At 45.8% G+C, this 23,208-nt stretch overlaps 1 protein-coding gene across 1 annotated transcript in view; it reads right to left on the reverse strand.

Annotated features, from left to right (window-relative positions):
• Positions 1-20,795: 20,795 nt before the first annotated feature.
• The window catches only part of SEL1L3 (SEL1L family member 3), a 64,889-nt gene continuing 62,476 nt past the window's right edge, over positions 20,796-23,208 (reverse strand). Inside the window, exon 24 of the mRNA XM_074991770.1 lies at positions 20,796-22,372. Coding sequence (XP_074847871.1) covers positions 22,230-22,372 — 143 coding nt within the window. The 3' untranslated portion in view covers positions 20,796-22,229. The remainder of the gene's footprint in view (positions 22,373-23,208) is intronic.

Consider the following 23,208-nt stretch of genomic DNA (forward strand, 5'->3'; position numbering starts at 1 on the left):
CCCTTGGAAGCCTATTCCAAAACTTTACTGCCCTTACAGTTAGAAAGTTTTCTCTCAGATCTAACCTAAATCTCTCTTGTTACAAATTAAACCTTGTCCTCTTTGCTGGACTTTCAATGGGTATGGAAAACATCTGATACCACCCCCTTGATAGTAGGTCTAGCACGTTTGAATAATTATCAGGACCACCCCGCCCCCAATTTTCTGTTCTCAAGACTACATAAGCTCCTCTCAAATCAGGCTTTCTAAATCTTTTATTGCTCTCTGGACTCTCTCTAATTTGTCCACTTTTCTTAAAGTGAGGTGCTCGAAACTAGTATCAGAGTCTAGGTCTCCAAAACCAACCTTTCTGTTTTTTTCACGGTATCCCTGATGAGGTGTTAGCTAAAGTGACCTTTGAAGGTAACCCCTAGTCCCATAGTTCTGCTCTGGTCTGGGTGATGGGAACTGGGCTCTTCCTCTCTAGCAGGCCATGGTCCTTGACCCTGAAAGTGGAAGAGCATGCACTGGCTGAAATATGGCCAGCCTGCTTGCTCACTTTCTCCTGGGGAGGCCTGCAGAATTTACTGTATGCTCCTCTGGGACAAGACTGATCGCTGAGCTCAGGATCATAGCCAGAGATAAAGGATTCTTGGTAAAAAAGGATCGAACTGTGGAACAAGTTTTCAAATTACCACAAGTGTGTGCGGTAGGGGCAAAAATACCATGAGCCATATTTGCTGCTAGGGTAAATTAGTATAGGACCACTGAAGTCACTAAAGCTGGGCCAAATTATAATGCAGAAAATTACACCCTACATCCCTACAGCACTACAAGAAAAACTGGTTCATGAATAATACTGACGACAAATCCATGTGATCCAGTGGGAGTGTAAGCAAATGGGTGCTAGATATAAATATGGGGCATGGCATGGCCAACATTTAACAACATAAGGTGATCAGAAGAAAATCTGTTTCCATAAATGTGATATAAGTAAGCAGTTATGTCGTGCTCCATACAGTCCTCACTGTGTCAGAGATCAGGCTTTGTTTCTATTCGGCAGGCATTTTTAACCATACCAAATGCCATTAACACAAATATTTTTGTCCATGTGACTGGCTGGCTTGTTACTGTACTGTTCAGCTCATGCAATGTATTTTTGTAGGGAATGTTCAATGACTTGCAGCCTTCACCACTTTACTCTGAAGGGGAACACGTCCTCCATAATGAAGGGAGCTCAGGTGTGTACTACTTACATGGATAGTAATTAGCTTGGTTTTCACTAGACCAATGACAAAGTAGATTCACAATACAGCTCAGACCCCAGTTTTACAACATAGCAGAACCCCAGAAGGGAGGACAATATTGACATTCCATTTTGCTCATGCCTTTGTGAAACTTTCATAATTACCCCTTTATACTTCTTGCATGTACCAATCACTATACACGAGCACAGGGCACTGTAATATAAACAAGCAACTTAATTACAACAGGATATAATGTTTTGCAAGCAGATGACAGTAGCATGCAATTAATCCTAGCTCACACTATGCAAGAAGCATAAATTATGAGCTGGATAAACAATTTATGGCCTAGCCCATTGGTAGCCAACCAGTTAGAGACTAAGAGCCAAAATAGTCTGGATCACTTGCAAAGTGACACATATTATATATTTATTTTTATCTAGCATATACCTATTCCTGTCTCTATACAGATATATAATATATATCTGTAGACAAATAGATAAAAATAAACATATAATACATGGCTCAATGCTCTCTCTGGCACTCTCTGCTCCTTTGCTCTAACTCAATGCATCCACCCCTCCCACAGAGACAGGCACTCCCACCCTCCCTGCTCTAACCCAATGCCCTCTCTCTGCCTTCCCCTCCTCCCAAAGCCAGGCAGTCCCCCCGCCCCCCACTCTTACTCAATCCCCCTCCAGAGCCAGACAACCTCAGCCTCTTCCCTCCCTCCCTCCCTGCTCTATCCCAATGCCTGGAACTCACTGGAGCTGCTACCACTGCCGTCATGTGCTTCTCTCTCCAGACACTGCAGCACATGTACAAAGTGGTGGTGAGCAGTCCGGGCACCCAGCTCTGAGCAGAAACCACATTTCATTGACCCAAGAGCCGCATGCAGCTCAAGAGCTGCAGGTTGGCCACTTCTGAATGAGATTCTGCCCTCACTATGCAACTTGGAACACTTATTGGCTCTAGCAGGAGCTGTGCAGAAGTTACAGAGGATAAAATTCATTCCTGCACTACTTGATTATGGCCCAGAGCATCAGTTCTCAAGCTGTTGTCTGTGGAGAGCTAGTTGATGATAAGGGCCTGGCTCCACAAATATGCTCCCCTGTTAAAACTATTTGGCTTGGTATATGCAACCAGAAGCCGCTCTGCAGCTCAGTATTGAGTACCCACAACTAGTACACGAGAAACTGTGACGGGGTGTCAGCAGCTATAAACAGCCCTTTGGAAGGTCACGTAGAAGAATCAGGGTACTGGGTGTAGTTGGAGTATGAGGGACATAGGTAATTTGGGTCTGGAAGGACAGGCAACTTGTGGTGCTAATGAAGTCATTAGCTCACGAGATAGCTTGAAGAGGAATGTGAATGGCGTAAAAGGCAGGGCCGTGAGCAGGCACGGGAGGTTCTACATAATTGCTGCTATGTTGTGTTGCGCCTGCTGCATCAACAATCATTGAGGTTCTCTGATGGACTGTATGTGTTGCTTAAGTCACAAAGGGGCCTTAGTAGCCAATGTATCAGGAGCTGAAGGGGAAACCTGTTTGTAGAGACCCTGGTCATATCTCAGCCAGTCTGCACCAACCCCAAAATAAAAAATAACCTAATCACAGCTGACTATACATTTACTTTCTACGTACATATCAGTATGCCCAGAGTTTCCTGAGGCATGGATATTTGCTGAATTACTTAAGCCTGCTCGGACTTAAACATCTCCGTGTCTCTCTCCTCCAGCCACACAAACAGAAGACCCTGCAGCAGGTAACTGCTTCAATTCAAAAATCCCCCTCGCTCTTCCAAGTGGCTCATCCGGCTGCTGGCCAACAGAGAACTCACTCTTTACGGGTTCAACCCTTTACAAGCAGTCATTCATGGCAGGGTGCTTAATTTTTCCCCGTGAATTGTGCAAGGAGCCAGGGCACCTAACTCAGAGCTAAGAATTCCACTCATCAGTGGAATATTGTAGCAGCTAATAGCCTTTGTGGATCTTGCACCTGGTGTTGGTTCCACCTTGTTACTAGTTGCTATCTTGCATGAAGAGATGCATTATTTTCCTCGTATTCTTTTTCAGTGGAAGAAATTACTGTAGTTGTCACCAGAATGTTGCATGATCCCACACAGACAACTAGATGGGCTATCTAATTGTAAGGGATTCCCTCCCTTACTGTTTGCCCCAGCAGTGGTTGTTCCTTGGTAAAATGTATAGAACACAAACCAAAAGACAGTAGAAAAGCATTCTGCACCACCTTGCTCACAAGGCTACGTCTACACTTGCATGCCAATGAGGGAAATAAAAAATGCAAACAAGACCCTGATTTGCATATCTTGCACTTCATTTGCATAATCCATTTTCAGAAGAGATTCTTTCGAAAGAAAGAAAGCAGTGTAGATGAGGCTCTTTTGAAAATAAACCTCATCTTTGAAAGAATCCTTCTTCTTATTTGGCATTCTGCCGATAGGAATAAGGGGATTTCAAAGTTGGGGGGGTCCTTTTGAAAAGGGCTCCTATCTGGATGAGCCACGTGGCAGTGAAAAGCAGCAATTTCGAAGAGCTGCATCCGGCGGCATGCTAATGAGGTGCTGAATATGCATTTGAGCTAGTGTAGACACAGCCAAAGAGATAGTTTACTAAGAAGGTAAGGACTACAACAAATCCTGTGGCACCTTATAGACTAACAGATTTATTGGAGCACAAGTTTTCATGCACTAAGACCTACTTTGTCAGATGCATGGAGTGGGAATTCCAGAGTCAGGGCCTTAACTTAAATATACTGAAATATATAGGCACTTCAAATAGTACATTTAATTCACTATTAACTTAGGTGAGACATGGCCTCACACAAAAAGGCCAATTAGCAATCCATGAACGTAGACTCCCAGCAGTATTTTCAGTGAAAATACTGACTGGGAGAAGGCTAGGGTATTTCCCAAAGGGAACCCTAACTCCAGTAAACTGTGTTCTTTTATTACCAAGCCCTTCAAGCACACACAGTTCCATAGGCAGTCAGACTGATAGGAATAAGGGGATTTTGAAGTTGGCAGGGTCCTTTTGAAAAGGACCCCTGTCTGGACAAGCCGCGCGGCAGCAAAAAGTGGCAATTTCAGAGAGCCATGGCTGGCGACATGCTAATGAAACCCTGAATATGCATTTCAGGTCCTTATTAGTAACCTTTGAAATGGCCATTTCGAAGATTTGGGCTAGTGTAGATGTAGCCAAATTTCTCTAGCTATGGTAGCTGAAAGACAATGTTGTCTTTTTTCTATGTACAGCTCCTTTAAATGAGAGAGCCCCCTGCTCTCTTCAGGGGCAACTACAAGGGAGACACCATTTTGTGTTACTTCAGCTGTATATTGTATGGCAGGATTAGGCCAAATGCACCTTCAGAATAGGAGAAAGCCAGCCTGAAAAGGGGAAAGGATCCACTAACTAGAAGCAGAGGACAGCAAGGCAATTAGAAGCAGCTGAGAGGGAGCAAGTTCAGGCAAATTGGAGCCAGCTGATTCCTTTGCTGGCTTGATGAAGACCTTTATAAACCTCAACAACTGGCAAATAGGGGATAGAGTAAGAGGATGGGAGGAGAGGTGTTGGAAAGACAGCAAATGGTTGAGAGTAAGTCATACTTCAGCACAGTGACAGTGAGGGAGTCCTATGAGGAGGGGTGGGGCTCCTTGCCATGCAGGTGCATTGCAAGCCTTGGCTCCTGGGGGAAAGAGACAAGAGACTGACCCAAGCAGTGACCTGGGTAAGAGGGGCCGTTCCTGCAAAGCGTAGAGGGTGAGTTGCAGTGCATTCTATCTTCGTGAAGGGGAGGGCTTTTTACTGTTTTCTAGGAGCTACAGCTCTGTAAAGCCTGTATACTGCCTGTGCTAACTCCATTTTCAGCTTCCTTGTTGACAGTTCTGTGGAAACATAGCCTGAGTTGTGCCCTCTGAAATGGTAGATGAGGGGCAAAAATGAACTGAAGTAGCCTTGCAAGTCATCACAATTAACTGCTATTTAAACAGTTAGCTTTTTTTTTTTTCCAACTGTTATCACTCAGCAAGCACTCCCTGTCCTTAGAATAGCACTTGGTCAGGTACCTTAGATTCACCTGTGTGGTGATGGATAATGAATGCTGGATTTTTAACAGCAGTCACTTGTAGCTTTGGGCCTTGCCATCCTTTACTGTGAGTCATTTTAGCTAAGCCGCTGTTAGGGCTGTGTCTATGCTGTAGTCCTCTTTCAAAAGCGGACCGCAAATGAGGGAAATCAAAACTGCGAATGGAGTGCTGATTTGCAAATCTCATGCTTGATTTATATAGTCTGGTCCAATAGCCCCTCTTTTGGAAGAGACTTTTTTTTTTTTTTTGAGTGGTGGGGTGGGAAAGCAACTTAGCTGGCATTCTTTGAGGTGGGAACCTCTTTTCTGAAATAACTCTGCAAACCTATTTTTTTTGGTTCAGGAGTAAGGGTTCTTCAAAAAAGTTTTCTTTTCCCAAAAGAGCCCCTTCTACACTGCTTCCCCTGCCCTGCGCAAAAAAACAAACCAAAACAAAACAAAAACCTCTTACAAATCTCACACTTCGCTTCCATAGTTCCGTTCTGTTGCTCTTCTAGGAAATCAAGAGCTCACCTGCATTCTTGATTTCCCTCATTTGCATTACTTTTTTGAAAGAGGAAAGTAGTATAGACACAGCCTAATAGTTTCAGCCTCAATAAAATTTCTACACAGGATTCTACTGTGAAAGTCCACAGCCATGCAAAGGGGTTTGCTTATCCATGTTTCTTTGCAATTGGTACGGTAGTTGGTTTCTGTATGTAACACAGCATGCTCACTCACAAGACTTAGATGCTCTTTAATGGGGAAAAAAGACATGCACTCAGACCAAGTCTCACCAGATCTTTCCTCCAAAAGTTATGGTCATGTGTGAACCAAATCTCTCCCTCAGTTCTACCACTGCAGCTCCCCTGAAAATCAGTGGCAGGTGGCATGCATGCGTATCAGAAAACAGAACTTAGTCATGAGTGGATAAACTGCCCATAATTCAAATTGCTCACGAGGAATAGTAAAAATCATTGCAATTAAATGGTTGTAAAGGAGTCCAGAGTGACCTTTGTTCCATTGCCAGTGAAAGGTAAATTGCATAATAATCACATTTCTGGTGCCATCAACAATAAAAGTAGTGAATACTATTGTTTATGTGGCCATGACCTAAGATAATCTTTCTCTTCAGTTGACACAAGGAACCCTCAGGCCCCACCTGAGCTGTGATGTACTAACAGCAAAATTTCCCTCTGAGGGGATACCAGCATAGTGTAGGGCACCCTGTCTCTGCTCCTGGGCTGGCAGCTCTGTGCTTGCGTAGCCAAGCAGCCACACTGTAGAGTTGCAGATGACCACACCCTGCCACTGTGTCTGTTCTACTGTTGTGGTGAGATGGGTTTGATCCAGGGAGTGTTCATCAGGACTCTTAGCACTTCACTGGCTTGAGCTGCTCTCACAATTGGCATGTGATGTATTGCAGGGGATTATCTGTCCCTCCTGGGCAATGCCAGTTTAACTCTCCTCTGGGTCTGGGGCTTTAAGGTTTTGTGGGACCCCATATAGAAGTCTTTTTAACGACTTAAAACAAAATGCTCTTTTATGTCATGGGGGCTGTTATTGTGATACTAAACTTGTCTTTTAATTAACAAAGCCCTTCTGTGGTTACATTTAAGTCTTAAAATGTAGCATATAGCTAAGGTAATACAAACTAGGCTACTTCTTACCATACAACAGCTGTTCTATTAGGGTCTTTTTGGGAGGGAGTTTGGGCTCAGGAGGGGGTTCTTATCTGGGGCAGAGGCTGAGATGTAAGGTGAGGGAGAGGTGCAGGCTCTGGCCAGGACTTACACAGATGGCTCCAAGCTAGCAGTGCACCAGAGCTCAGGCAGGCTGTCCACATGCTATGGTCACATGTCCCAGGAGTGGTTGGTTGCTGGTATGTCTCTGTGCACCTCTATGGGGAGGGGCAAAGCGTACCTACATGAGCCACCCAGGCCTGCAAGCGCTGCCTTTGCAGCTCCCATGGACCAGCCAATGGTACCTGCTGGGGCAGGGTGTGGAAGCAGCATTCAAAGCTGCTGCTCCCCACTGACTGGGGACACAGCATCTGGCTGCTTGTGGGAGTGGTATGGAGCCACAGCTGGCAGGCATCTTGCTTGGGCCCTGCTGCACCACTGGACTGTTAGTGTCCTGGAGATTTATTTTTGCAGGGCCCCCACTCTTAGTCTGGGGTCCTGGGCTGCAACTTCTAATGTTCCTGCATTAATGTGGCCCTGCTCCTGTCCCTCCTTGTGGAGGTGGTCTTACTCCACCAGCATATGCAACTGGAGAATGTGTGGCTTTGTACACTCATTGCTTCTGTCTATTCTAGTCAGTGCCATGCCATGGATCCAGCACTGCTTGTGAATGCCTGTTGGAGAAGGGCAGAGGTAGAGGTTCTGAGTGAGGTTGGATGACATTACAGCTGCAGTTTCACCCTCCAAAGGTAGCAGGAGATCTCAGGGTGGTTAATTCATGGCAGACTGGGGGCATCTGTTGTATATTGGCACCACTGAGGATTCCCCATATGTAGATCAGCATGTCAGGTGCAGGGCCATTGGCACAGCATGGTAGAACCACATCACTGTGTGGACCTGGGATGACTAGCAGTGGCTCCAGAATTTCCACAGGTGGAAGCAGAACTTCATGGCATTCAGTAAGAAGTTTGCCAAACCATCCAGCACTAGGGGACACGATTGAGGAAGGCCTACATACTGGCACCAGAAGCCAGTTGCTATTGTCCTCTGGAGGTTGGCTCCCAAAGTACTACAGTTCCATAACTCGCCAGCTGGGAGCTGAGTTGTTAAGCCAACTTTCTTGGGGCTGTGGTTGGGATATTTGAGAGGCAATTAATACTGTGGTGCGTGTTGCTACTGTTTCTGGAAAAATAGCTGGCTTTGAGAGAATGGGTTTCCCATTGCTGTGCTGGAGCCATCAATGGATGTCATGTGTCCATGGTTTACCTGTGACAAGTAGCATTCACCTCACTGTTTGAGTAGCACTCCTGAATTTGACGTAGTCATTCTGCAGGCCTTGAGCAGCCACAGAAGTTCAGGACCAGAAACAGGATTCACTGGAAAGGAACCTGGAGACAAGATGATGAGATCTGACATTTACTTGCTTGAACAAAAAGGGACCTAATCCCCTCCAAACCCTACCCTAGCCACAGGAAACAAGAGGAGAGAGGTTGGTTAAACGCTGAGGAAATTCCAGGGTGGTGTTGATGGCATTGCCTGCAGAACTGTTCGCATTCCATTGCAGCCAGTGCCTTTGTACACTGCTCAACGTGTGCTTGGAATGGGCTCTGGATGCTGTCATTGTGCAGGCCTGGTATAGGCAACAAGAAAATGCACCCGTCCTCTGAGTCTGGGGCCAGGTTTGCAAAGAACTAGGGATGCAGCTCAGGATGACATGGGTAGAAAAGAGTTTGATCCTTTATTAAAAGCTTTGGCTCCACCTTCCTCCTTTTCCAAACACTCACACGCCAGAGTGTTATACAGTAAAGCCTATTTCTAAACACACACAGCATTACTCGTTCGCAGTATTGTGATTACCAACTGCCTGCCCGCAAACAATGTAAAAGAGCAACAAAGTGTAACGGTGTGTGAAACCTTGCCATTAGCTAAAGCACAAGCTGTGCCAGTCTCTCTGGCAATGGAACTGGAAGTCAGGAAAAAAATCTGTTCTCTCCACTGGCCGGACAGGGTGGTGTGAATGGGGTGCTCCTGCCCATTCCAAGTTATGGACTTGCTCATGGCCCACTCCAAGCCATAGAGGTCTCCAATGGTTTCACTGGCTGCTGGGTGGATGTACAGCATGGAGGAGAGCCCATGTGCACTACTTACGCTGTTGGAGCTGAGGCCTGCAACCTGGTGGACATCAGGGTGAGAAACTGTTTAAACAGCTCCCTAGGCTGTGCAATACTTGGAGTTTTGTTATAATCCTGTTCAACATCCTCAGCTTTCAAGTACCTAAAGGAGTTACAAGGAGGAGGGGAAAAAATTATTCTCCTTAACATCTCATGATAGGACAAGAAGCAACAGGCTTAAATTGCAGCGTGGGAGGTTTAGGTTGGACAATAGGGCCACCGCTATTTATGTCCAGAACTCCCTAGAGGGTGCTGCCTTTAGAAGCTCCTTGGGGGGAAAGTGGGCCTGCTGCAGGACTCTGGATGTGATTTGTCATTCTTGCTGTGCAAGACCTTGGCAGGTGGTGCCCTGCCCAAAGGGAGAGACTGACAAAGTTTTTTGCACCTGAATAGGGATGCAGCAGTGGTTTGCTGCAAATCCAGAAGTAACACTGCCACAAGCACTGAAATAGAAACAGGCTCTATTGTGATCTGTCCTTCAAATGTTGAAACAAAACCATTTATTTATAGAACAGGCTTCTTTTCCTGTGGGTGGTTTAAAAAGTTCTTAATCTTCCCAGATCCTTGAAAGATCCTGATAAAAGTGAAATTACTGATGGCCCTGACATACTTATTTCATTTCATATTGATCCTGAGCTACTTATACAACATGATGAACCAAATTCCACTCCTCTTACCAGTGCCAGTCCACGCTGATGTTGGCAGGATTATGATTTCACTCGGGTTTTTCCTTGGTCTTCCACAGAGCTGAATCATCAGAGTATTGTAAAAATAATCTTATCTGGCTAATAAGCAGTTAATGAAGAGCAGATAACTTGTGAGAATGGTGTGGCACATATTGAATGGAACGCTGAAACTGCTGTATTTTGCTCTGCAGCGGGAGAGTGTTTGCCTTCCAGGACAGTAACAACACGAGGGGCAACACAAGGCAGGTAGGAGTCACACATGCCTTCATTTGAAGTTGGTGTACAGTAAAAGTTCCATTATTCAGCACCTCTGCGAAACAGGGAGTGCTGGATAATCAAAAATGTCAGATATTGGAGTGGGACCCACTGCTGCTGGCCAATCATCTGGCCCCCGTTGGGCAACTGGCCCCACTGCATTGGCCCTGCCGGCTCAACTAGGCACATCACACTGGTTAATGCAATGTGATGGCGATCTGGGTGCCAGATAACTGAGCTTTTATTATATTTGGGTCCTGAAGAAATGTCCAGGGGTGGCTCTGTAGCATGCCCGACCTTTTGCCTCACAGTCTAAGGATTTTGATCACTGAAATCTTAGCAGTATCTGTCTATTTATTGTTGTTGTGGACAAAGCCACTGCATAGGAGGGCTGGACCGTGGGATTCCTTCTCTGCATATATTGCATCTTATCCCAAGCCCGCAGTCAATCAACTACAATGAATTTTGGCACTGATATAGAGAGGCCTGTTCTGCTGACAGTCACTGAAGTGCCCTGACCGTTGTTCTAGGGGAAGCTGCAGAAGACACTGCAGTGTCACCTCTTTTACAACCCGCTGCAGCACTGCACGCTGCAGGAATTACCAAAAGGGTGTTGAAGGGGCTCTACGGGGCATGTTTTCAGAGGTATGCCTGGGTCTGAGTTTGGCACAGTGCATTAGTGGGATGAAATGAGGAAATCTTAGGCAAAACATCTTCTGATGGGAATAGCAATTTCAACGTCTCACCACTTAACTTCGATTTGAATGTTGAAATAGCACACGGCGCATGTAGACGCGACGCGTGCTATTTTGACGTTGTGCCGGCTACTTCGAAGTAGCCAGCTAGTGTAGATGTAGCCCTAGAATAGAAGCATATGTTGTGCTTTTCCCTTTCTTGGTTTTATTACAGGTTTGATTTTAAAAAAAAAACAACACTATTTACAAATGAATGTGACTAAATCCATCAAGTTTTAAAGTCTGCCACTGAGAACCTGGTGTGCATAACAATGGTCACTAGCTCAAGATGTCACCTGTCCTTGTAAACCCCACATACTAGGAACTTACACCTTGATAACACCTTCCCTCTGAGGATCTTAATGTATATACAATTTTTTGCCTTTAATAGGAAACTGTCATCTTTTTTCCTGTACTTCTCAACCTGCCCGCACGCAAAGGTACAATCCAGTGCATGAGAATGTTTCAATAAAAGGGCACAGAAAAATCATTAGTCTAGGAAACGTACAAAGACGTGGGATTCAGTTAAGTGGAAATGACCTTATTCCATCTCCTTCCATGACTCAGTATTTCTCGTAACATATTTCACGATTATAAAAGAATGAGAAAACATCAGAGCGTTTGTTTTGCTTTTTTTAAAAACATGGGCAGGTTCCAGGAAGCTCCATCTACTTCTATGGTCACATGAATGCAGTAACTGAGCCAAGCAGGTGGCATCTCTGGAAATGAAGGGTGGTGTTTGTGGGGAGAGGCAGAAGACATTTCTCACCGGTCCATCTTGTGCTAGTGGCACAGAGGTGAGCTGAAGGTCAAAAGCTAAACTCTGTGCCGCAGCATGCGTGCACTGCTTGGAGCAATACTCCCCTGCTTGCACCATGCACCCCTGGCCCTGGCAGGAAGTGTGAGAGGGAAGGAGCTTAATGAGGAAAGCTTAATGAGCAAAGCTGTCCACAAATACTAAGCTCACTCTGGCACAAGCTGATTCATGGGCCCTGCTTTACATCCTAAACTGACACAGGTATAAGTTCATCACTCAGTGGTGTAGAAAAACCAGAGTTTGGAGCAACTCAGTTGCACCAACACAACCCCTGGTTAGACAATGCTATGTTGGTGGGAGGGGCTGTCCCATTGCCAGAGCCCCATCCTCTTGGGGAGGTGGGTTGCTGGGTTATGTGTGCTGAGAGAAGATGCTCTCCCACTAGTGTAGAGAGCAGCCTCAGTAAGAACTACTGTGGCACAGCAGAGCCAATACAGTACTGTAAGGGTAGACGAGCCCATAGTTTAAGTGCTGTGTGTGCTCAGGAAAGTCAGCAAGTCCAATACTAATGTTCCAGTCTCCTGAGCAACAGGGGTGCTCTTCCAGTAATCCACCACCCCGACGAGCTGCCCTACCCTTGTCTTTTGCTATGACCTAGGTCATGATGAAAGAAGCTACTGAGGTGATCTTCATGAGCAGCTTCCATTGCCTCAGAGGGGGCTATCAAACAAGCCAGAGGAATGACTGGCCTGCTGCAGATCCTAGAAGTCACGAAGGGCAGACATACAGACTGAAGCTCCACGTAGTGAGGAATTTTAATGCCAACCAGTGTCTTCCCCTACAACAGATTCACTGTGCCTGATTGTGATACAGGTACCTGAAGCCAATCTGGATTAGAATGATCCCTTACCAGGGCATGTGACGCCCAGATCTTCTTTTAGGTTGGGTGTCAAATTATACACAGCATAAAATTCACGATGACGCTGGTAGATGTCTATTAAGTTGTACCTTTCACAAGGTGTAGTCCCAAAGTATAACCCTCCACCTTCCAATGGTAACAGAGAGGAAGCCGTGCTAGTCTGTACACTAGCAAAACAAAAAGCAGTCAAGTAGCACTTTAAAGACTAGCAAAATAGTTTATTAGGTGAGCTTTCGTGGGACAGACCCACTTCTTCAGACCACAGCCAGACCAGAACAGACTCAATATTTAAGGCACAGAGAACCAAAAACAGTGAGCAAGGAGGAGAAATCAGAAAAAGATAATCAAGGTGAGCAAATCAGAGAGTGGAGGGGTGGGCGGGGGAAGGTCAAGAATTAGATTAAGCCAACAGATTGGTTCAGTCTAATTCTTGACCTTCCCCCCCACCCCTCCACACTCTGATTTGCTCACCTTGATTATCTTTTTCTGATTTCTCCTCCTTGCTTACTGTTTTTGGTTCTCTGTGTCTTAAATATTGAGTCTGTTCTGGTCTGGCTGTGGTCTGAAGAAGTGGGTCTGTCCCACAAAAGCTCACCTAATAAACTATTTTGCTAGTCTTCCACCTTCCAGGGCAATGCAGCCTCTTGCCTCAGTTTCCCCTCCTGGAGCTCTGACTAATTCCTCCAGTATTCAATGCAGGTTTGTTTCTAAAGTGACTTAGTCCCTCCAGCTAAATTACAAGAGTCCATCTCTTCTGTGGTATCAAACTCCAACCAACCATTCTTTTCTCGTGGCTTAGGTTGTGCAAAGACCTTCTTTCCCCAAAGGTTTGCCTTCAGCTCACCTTACGCTGCTCTTGTCGGTCCTCTTGGCTCAAAATTCTTCTGTCTTGGAGGCTGCATAATGACAGCTATACAAGTGTGACTGCTTTGGGCCCAGCCTGGGAAACCCTAACCATCAGGGCTGCCTGGCTCCGCCCAGCGAGCACTCAGTTTAGAGTTAGCAAGCAGGGTGGTCGGCCTGGGCACCAGATTGTTGTGCTGCTCAAGGTGCGTTTCTTTTTCGGCCAGCTTGATTTTTATAGACTGATGGCTCAGCAGCTACGGGTGGGTAGACTGGAAATGGTTTCCACCCTGACCCACCGAAAAGCTAGGGCTGCTCCTGCCTACAGCCACATGCTGCTCTGCTTTTCCTTTCCCAGCGCTTTTCCCTACACTTGCTACCCTTCTACCCTTCTTTGGCATGAGGATTCCAGAGTTCCTCTCTGTTCCTTCCCAAGTCACTGTCAGGTTTCTTTATAGCCCTCCATTCTATGCTCAAACCTCTCCTTGGGGTAGGGTACAGACAGCAACTTCCTTCTGCTTAGCCCTCCCAATTCCCTAGGCCACATGCTGCCTTCCCGGCATGCCTGGCTCAAGTCACCAATATTTATTTTCTCCCCTTGGGAAAGTGAACTAAGGTCTTATCTCATTACTCAATAGGTCAACATGGCAGCAATTGAACCATTGGCCATTGATTTATTGTGTCTACCATTGACATGATAAATTCATCTCTGAGCTTGCTCCTATTGATTCCAGTCCTCCACCAGGCTGAGAAGAGTAGCCAGTGTTGATGGGGTAGCAGCCGCCATCAACCTTACCGCACAGAAGATGCAACTTCAACTGTGCCCCAACCCTTCAGTACAGTACAGGTGATGCTTTAACCAGCTGGTGTAACCCAAAGGATCTGCATGTCTAGAAACAATGATTTCATTTCCAGTCTCCTCAGTGAAATCAATAAACTAAGAAATTATCAGCTGCATTCAATTTTCTGCCTCACAAAACATCCAGGGGATGTAACCAGACAGTTGTGTCCTCTATCCTGGGAGGAACTAAAATAAAAGCAGCTTTACTTTTGCGCCTTCCATCAAATCTCAGACCTCGCGAGTCAAAGAACACCAAGGTCCTACTTCCTCTGTGCATTACTGCTGTGCTGCAGTCCTCAGGAGCTGCGTCTACACGTGCACGCTACTTCGAAGTAGTGGCACCAACTTCGAAATAGCGCCCGTCGCGTCTACACGCGTCGGGCGCTATTTTGAAGTTAACTTCGATGTTAGGCGGCGAGACGTCGAAGTCGCTAACCTCATGAGGAGATAGGAATAGCGCCCTACTTCGACGTTCAACGTCGAAGTAGGGACCGTGTAGACGATCTGCGTCCCGCAACGTCGAAATTGCTGGGTCCTCCATGGCGGCCATCAGCTGAGGGGTTGAGAGATGCTCTCTCTCCAGCCCCTGCGGGGCTCTATGGTCACCGTGGGCAGCAGCCCTTAGCCCAGGGCTTCTGGCTGCTTCTGCGGCAGCTGGGGATCTATGCTGCAGGCACAGGGTCTGCAACCAGTTGTCAGCTCTGTGTATCTTGTGTTGTTTAGTGCAACTGTGTCTGGGAGGGGCCCTTTAAGGGAGCGGCTTGCTGTTGAGTCCGCCCTGTGACCCTGTCTGCAGCTGTGCCTGGCATCCCTATTTCGATGTGTGCTACTTTGATGTGTAGACGTTCCCTCGCTGCGCCTATTTCGATGTTGGGCTGAGCAGCGTCGAAGTTGAACATCGACGTTGCCGGCCCTGGAGGACGTGTAGACGTTATTCATCGAAATAGACTATTTCGATGTCGCAACATCGAAATAAGCTATTTCGATGTTGGCTGCACGTGTAGACGTAGCCAGGGAGTGCAAAGCAACACTGAGTCCACCATGGCAGGCTGCTGGAGCATCCCTAGCTGGTATCGAACTGCTGTATCCCCTGTCCCTCCAGCTCCAAATCCTCAGGATATAGCCAGGGCATCCCTGTACTACAGCAACCTCCAGGGAGATGAGGGACTGTTTCATTAGTGGCTGTAGGTGTAAACTGAGCTTGGCTCTGGTGACTTAAGTGCAACATGTTTGGGCTGTCCCTTATCGAAAACCTTTGTTTCCACTGGAAAGTTCAGAGACCACTTTAAAGCACCATTGTTTTGGGTACACTACAAATAAACCAGAGATACGTGCAGAGAAATGCTGATAACAAACGGCTGGAGTACTGTTATGCACTTTATTACGTGACAATGTTTTTGTCTCATACAACATGTGATGTGGTATATTGGATCTAAGCAGTAAAATGTGGGATATAACCTCAAAGACAGCAATAATAAAATTACTGTATTATGCTATGCGTAAACCTGGTTAGCAGGAGATACTGAGCTCAATTTAATAACAAAAGTCAGGGGTTGGTTTGTTTGTTTTTTGCAAATAATCATAGTTACAGTCCCAGGGAGAGAAACTTCAGAAGCACCTAAGTGATTTAGGTATATAATTCCCATTTGCAGAAGGGTCTTTACAGGTTTTGAAAGCTATTTAAATGCTGAAACGTGAAGTTTATAAATCCCTCTGGGGCATATGCATGAGTTAGGTACGAATTGCATGGTGCTTTTGTAACCCACGCCCCTAGATGGTTAATTGTCTTATGTGGTGGGCCCAGGTTCAAGTCTGCCTGTGGGGGAATTGCACTTTCAGGTGTCAAGCAGTTTTGTGCATGAATTGGTGGCAAACATTTAGGGGTCTAGAGGCTTTTACTAGTGGAAATGTGGGTGCCAAGGGAATTTAGGCATCTACAAGTGTAGTTGGCACTTGGGCAGTGCTTTGTGAGTGCTAGTGGTTGATAAATGTTGGAACTAGGCACCTAAGGGCACAGTTAGTTGCCTCATTGTATGGCAACACTGCAGTATAAGTCCAGGGTTAGCTGACTATGGTCTTACTAATCCAAGTTAGGTTAGCCTGGACTTGAGCATCTACAGTGTATTTTAACCCTAGGGTAAGACTCTTCTTACCTGTTGTTGAACCAAGAGCTCTGGTGTCTACACAGCAATATATTGACCCAAGTCCCCTGAAATACAGCTGCTCTAGCCCTGCATGTGTGGTGCACCATGGGAAAACATTGCCACCTGCCCTGCATTCTACTGGGAAGCTGCTTGCTTTGCAAAAGGATTGATGGGTTCAGTTCAGCTGGAATGATTCTAAGGGGTGGGGGGTGCAATGCTGAGCCGTGTGATTTCCCCCTCCTTACCTCCTCTGCAACAGTTGCCACCCCAGGCTGCAGCCACAGCTGGCGTGGCTGCAGAGCCTTGAATGAGGGAAAGCTAGTCAGAGCCCCACAGCCTGCGGCAGAGGCCTGTGGCCTAGGGGCCAGGATCCTGGACAGTAGCAGAACCCAAGACTGACAGCAGAGCCTGTGGGACAGGTGGCTGGGACCTCCAGAGGCAGTGAAGTCAGTGGTCAGAGCCCCCTGGAGCGGGCAGCTGGGACCCCGGGCATCTGTAGGGCCCTTGGGTGTGGGCTGGTGCACAGGACACTAGTGCAGGATACAAAATCTGGGGGTGGTGCAGCACCTCCCAAACCCCTATTTCTCATGCCTGTGGATGGGCTACTCTCGGCTGCAAACCCAGGAGACTCTAACAGTGTGCTTGCAGATTGGTGATCAGAAGCGAATGGGAGACTGTCACTTGAGAAGTCTGGGGGGTGGCTTCTGTTTTCAGTAGATTGTTGGGCTAAAGAGTCCTAAGAAAGTTGTCACATGGAATTTTGTGATACTTCCAGCTGACTCCCAAGACCTAAGTAAATCAAGGCTGTCTCTACACTACCAGGCAATAGGGCTTGGACAGGGGGGTCCCAGCTTCACTTGAGCTCAGATCATCCAGTCATGCAGCATCCTAGGACCCTGCATCTGAGCTCTGGGTTATTGCAGTTGCAGTGTAGACACAAAAGGGGTGAGGTATGACCTGAGGCTCATGCATAGGTTTACATTGCAGTGCAGCCATATGCTACATCCTCGTGAATCTAGCTCCAAGGGCCATGTTCAGCTATGAGTTGTTAAAACACAACTGAGTATTACCCTGCTGTGATAACATTGTAGAAACCTCCACTTAATCAAGTTGAAAATGCTGCCCAAAAATTTGCCCTTTGACTGCCATATACTGATATCTACAAATGACAATAGACCTTTCTCATGGCCTTGGCTGAATATGGAAAAAATATATGAACAAATCTATTTCTTTGGTCAACTTCAGCAGGTCAAATTAATGATTCATCAGAAGGACTATTTACACAACCCAGCAGATACGTCAGCATTTGTTCTCTTGGACAAAATTTGCCTGGGGACCTCTCAGTATATTTACCCACACCTAACGTGACATTAATCAATTCCTATTAGATCTGATCATACTGGTGATGATGTCTGTCATTTATAACTCTGCAGACCCAGGATCCATCTATAAGGTCCCAGCTGCCTGCTCCAGGGGTCCCAGCTACCTCTGGAGGTCTAGAAGACCATGGGGAAAGGTGCTCTTACACAGTAAACCCGTGATTTTTAGGGACCCTGATGTAGTGGACTTTGGGAATAGCATATGTCTGCCAGGCCCCCCATTGTTCCCCAAGCCCACTTAATTGGGGCCCGTAAAATCCTAAATCCTCCTCCTCACCCTCCAAAAAAGTAAGGCAACTTACCTGAGCCACTGGAGCAGCCTGTGCTGAACCCTCCACTGCAGTCTGGACCAGAGCTGCCACACCTTCTCCCGGGCGCATATGTAGGCAGATGGCACTTGTGTATGTGCCCCTACGCAGGTGGGAGGAGCATGTGGTGGCTCTGGTGGTGGCTCTTCTGGTGGCACAGCCAGCTGGCAGCTGCACCAGCTCCTTCAGTGGCAGCAGCTGTGGTGAGTGGTTGACATTTTTTGAGGGGGGAGAGGGGCGCTGGGGGAGCCTGGCGGGGGGGGGCGGGAGCAGTAAGCCCTTGTACTTAATGGACTTCTGGGTTTAACGGACCCCAGTTAGTCTGTTAAATTGAGGGTTTATTGTACCACTTCTAGATTACATGCGATAACGGCCGTGGCCAAATCCTCCTGAAGACAAAACCAGCGGTGCTTTTCACATGCAGGCAATGCCTTGTCTCCACTAGGCTAGCTCAATAGAAAACACATCTTTTTTTGCAGTGACAGGTTAGGCACCAACCCTCCCATTGGTTCCTGAACAGCTTGCAGGTGGATAAGAGGCCACTATCACCCAGCAATCCCTGGCATGGGTGCCAAGAGTGGCATATGAGCGGATATTTATGGGTGAATAATGCAGGAAGTCAGTCCCACCCCTCCTCCCAGAGCTGATCCAAGGGGCTGGTGAACCAGGCAGTCACCTGGGGCCACCCCTTTCAAGGGGCTGCCAAAAAGCTGGTCCAGTGTGTTGGGCTCAGCTGCTATCTGAGCAGCCAGCTTTCCCCTGTGCTGTGCAGTCCCTAGTGGGCATGCCTCTCCCGGGCTGGCCCCCACCACCCTGCCCATGCTCCCAGGCAGACTTCTGTCATGCTGCGTGTTCCAGGATTGAGCTGGCTGCTGGGTGCAAAGAGCCACAGCAAGTGGAAATTGACAATTTCATGACATGGACAGTTCTCATGGCACACTGGGTGAAAACCATGGGTCTAACGTGTGACATGGAGTCAGACACCTCATAGTTGAATAGTAGTGATTAGTTGGGAAGACCGAAAAGGCTTTGTCTTGCTAGTTAGTCAAGCTCTATATTTCCCCTGCTAACTAGGTAAAAGCAGAGGATGGATAATAAACTTTTATTTTATTGGCCTCATAAATGTGCTCCCTTATTTTTATTACTGCATGCCATTACATTTTATGCTGTGCAAAGCATTTTCTATCTCTAGTATCTACGCATGTACGTCACACATTGTCATAACTTGGTCTTCTGACAGATTCAGACATTTATTACAGTAATTTGTGGGCCCTTGCTGCTTTGTTTGAATCTAAATTTGCTGCAGACATAGTGGTGTGATAAAGGTTCAAATCTCTGCAGTATAAACAATATTTGATACACTTACAAGAAAGGCCATATAAAATTATGAGTGCAATAAAAGGCTGCATTATGTAGTGTTTCTGTTTGCTGAGTCCTTTTCTGCTCTCTCAAGAAGCCATTGCAGGGTGGCAGTAGCCCCTCAATTCACCTCCCAGGCAACAGCAAGGAGCACAAGTAGCCCAGATGCTCCTGAGTGATGGGTGGGAAGGTGGATGAGCAATAAAGGACAGAACAGGTGAACCAATCAGGGAGGAGATGGGAAAAGGAAAGTGGGGATAAATTGGGTCCCCATCTCATCCCTGTGATTAGCCAGTCCTGCCCCCAGACTACCTAATCCAAACACTCCTGGTGAGGGGGAGCAGCAGAAGTGGCACGGGCTGGAGCACTGTTTCCTGCAGGTCCTATTTGCCAGGAAGAGCGATCCTCAACCAATAGGTGTCTAAACAACAGACACCAATTCGCTCCCCTCAGCCTGCCACACCACATGGATTGACAAGATTGTATGGTTTGGAATCTAAGGTGAGTGCCTTATTCAAAACCACCGCATCAGGTGAAAAATACAACTTGAACGTTATGCCATACCCCAAGGATGATAGTGGCAACGTTCCTCTTTATTTTTGTTGCTCACCAGGGTGGCACTAGTTCTGGGAATTCCTTTGCTAGACAGATAACTGTCCTTGCATGAGGAGCCTAGGCATCTACCTTAAAAGCTAGGTGCCTGAGTCTCAGGTGCTGCACACTCACCCCAAGTTCCCACTCCCCACAAGTAAATCTAGTAGGATTTGCAAAAGCACCCCAAGATGCCGAATGCTGTGGCCTTTCAGCGGGACTCGGGTTCTGATCCTGTAGCGGCACTTTGTACAGTCCAGGAGGTCTGTCTGCAGCTTCATGCATTTGGTGCTTTTCTCACTTTATCTTCATTGTTTAGTCAAATCACTTGAACTCCCACCTGTCTTCTAGCCCATTGGAGGGCAAAGTGGTGGGGGTGTGAAATTTCATAAGGGCAGCGCAGCGCAATCACCTCCCTCCCACAGACTCTGCACAACTCCAATAGAGCCACCCTGAATGCCAGAGGCCCTGGGGAGACCATGACAGTGCCCTCCCTGGCCCAGGCTCACTCATGCCCATGCACAGAGGGTGGTGCTGCCTTTGGGGGGAGGGCTGCTGCCTCCCATCCCCAAACTGGTGGCAAAGATGGCTTGTCCAACTCTGCGCTGATGGAGAGGGGGGCAGAGCTGGCCCGGTGAATGGTGGATATTAAATGCCTGATTATAACTTATTTTACATTTAATTTATGCTGACTTTAAAGCCCCTTTCTATTGTTAGAGCATGGGTTTTTGTGACTGAGGCTCTAGGTAAATAGAACTAACTAGATCATATGGCTTTTCAATTACAATGTACTATGTTATAGACAAATAGGCGAGTTTACCATTCAAGTTTTTATTAGTGAAAATAACTGGACTTTGGTAAAAACAGTTCATGCTAATAATGGATGCTGTGATTATGTTGCTGAACTGAACATTGGAGATGGCCAAAATATTGACATAAAACTGGGTTTCTGAATAAATGAACATTTTCACTGACACTATCTGCTTTTCTAGAAAATTTTCTGGCATTTTGGTCAGAAAATCAAACCCCAAATGTCTCAAAATGCTTTGGCTTTTTGTGATTCTTGTTTTTCCAGTTAAAAGTCCAGATTGTCCATTTGCTGCTGAGCATTTTCTGAAAATGCTACAAGTAGTGGAGCACTGTTTGCTTGGGGTGTGAGGAGATAGCTTGAACAGATTATATCCTCCACAGCCAATTAGTGACCACAAGATTTGTGATGAGCTATCTTATCTGTAACAAAAGATAAAAAGACAAATAAGCCATTTACCACACAGTCAACAATAGAAAAATAATTTTATTTACTCTTGCAAATAAAATAGTGAAAGAGAGTCGATTTAGCCCGCTTTGATGCATAGATGGATACAATTACATCTGATCTGTACGATTAAGTGTACACAGCCCTGCTGAACACATACAGTCATGCCTGTCCTACCACCACTGATTTTGCACAGCTTTAAAATCAGACAGAGAAGATCTATAGTCTGTGTGATTACATCCTGATACCCAGCCTGTCCTAACTAGCATTTTTATTATTTATTATCATTTATATTACCATAGCCTATTAGACCTCTAGACATGAAATCAAAGACCCCTTTGTACTCAGTGCTGTGTAGACATATTAATTAATTTAAATGACACCTAACCAGCAATGTTGTTCAAGGAAAGTTTAAGATAAACTGGAGAGAAATCCCCTCCTCTGTTACTTAAATCAGACTCTGAGAAGAAACTGTTCACTGATTTAGTGTGGCAGCCCCACTGTTTGTGTGCGTGTTTAGGTAAAGGGGGATGTACTCTACAATCAGTTGCTCTTGTGCAGGTGCCCAATACATTCAAAACAAACACACGGCTGGTTGCCAGGCCTAGAGGAACAGGGCTACAGGAAATTTAGCCTTGTCTAACTGTTGGTAAATATGGGATATCATGGGTGAAATCTTAACCATACTGAAGTCAATAGGAATTTTCCCATTGACTTTAGTGGCATTGGGGTTTCACCCATGTTTTACCATTCCCATCAAAAATGAGACCATACAATGCATTTATATGTACTCTTGGTTCTGGTTTTTAAAAATTTCCTCCGCTTTTTATGATAGAGTAGATCAGTGGGTTTGCCGAGGTGTAACTAAGAGCCGGACATAGCCCACAAAGCACATTGTTAATACAATTGTATAAAGTTGTGAACTCGTAGCACTGTAACTGCTCAAGGCTATGCCTTCCTAACATTTGCTTTAGAATTCAACTCTTTAGGAGACTAAAACCTCAGCTGATCAAATGGGGATGCTGAGCTAAATTGTTTGTAAGCATAGATTCCTCTTGTTCTGTTGATCTAGTCTCACTGGTGTTTTCAGCAGAAGAATGTACATCTGGAGACTGTTCTTGCCTTGGTGCGTGAGAATCATTGGCTGTATTAAAAAAAACACACAAACAGATTAAATATTCAAAGGTAGTACTGTATATAACATACATGTACCTATCTGGCTGCAATAAAAATATATAAATATAATTACAGGAAAGTAAAATCAAGCATTGAAAAGTTGGAAAATTTCAATTAAAGTAGCCCAGTGTAACTTTAATTGTGTCTCTTTGGCCTGTATGCATTATGATGGCACCCAAATTACATCAATTGCGGCTAGTAATAAAGGACAGGGCTTTCAAAATCAAATCTATAATGCATCTGTGAATAATTTATATATGTTGTCACTCTCATTTCTTAATGATTTAGTAAATGTTATTTTAATAAAGGAAATTTGTAATTATAAAGGACTTTATTTGTATTTGAAGTGTTGATGGAGATTTTTCAAATCTTACCTAGGAAAGTATAATATTTTCACCTAGCACTTGTCTACATTACACTACAGCATGGATGATGGGGCATCAACTGCAGAACACACTGAAGTATTGAATGCTAGTTGCCTCATGCAGATGCTGCTATTGCAAACAAAACGATAGTTTTAGAGAAAGGGTGACATTCATGTGATGGTATCTTTTAGTTCTGCATTAGCAGTGTCCACACAGGCCAATCTGTGTGCAACATTTTGATATACTCTGCCATTCACATCCCTTTTGCCCAAACTGTACAGTGTAGAGACAGTGCCTTAGTAACTGATTTTTGTTCCAATAATACCATCATACAGCCATTCTATGAGGAGTAGAAGATAACATTTTTACGTTTGCAAGAAAGTACGATATAATGGAAACCTTCTTTCCACAGTCTGTCCTTAGTTCTTCCACAGTTTGC

This window comes from Carettochelys insculpta, chromosome 4, assembly GCF_033958435.1.
Source record: "Carettochelys insculpta isolate YL-2023 chromosome 4, ASM3395843v1, whole genome shotgun sequence".
Taxonomy (NCBI): domain Eukaryota; kingdom Metazoa; phylum Chordata; order Testudines; family Carettochelyidae; genus Carettochelys; species Carettochelys insculpta.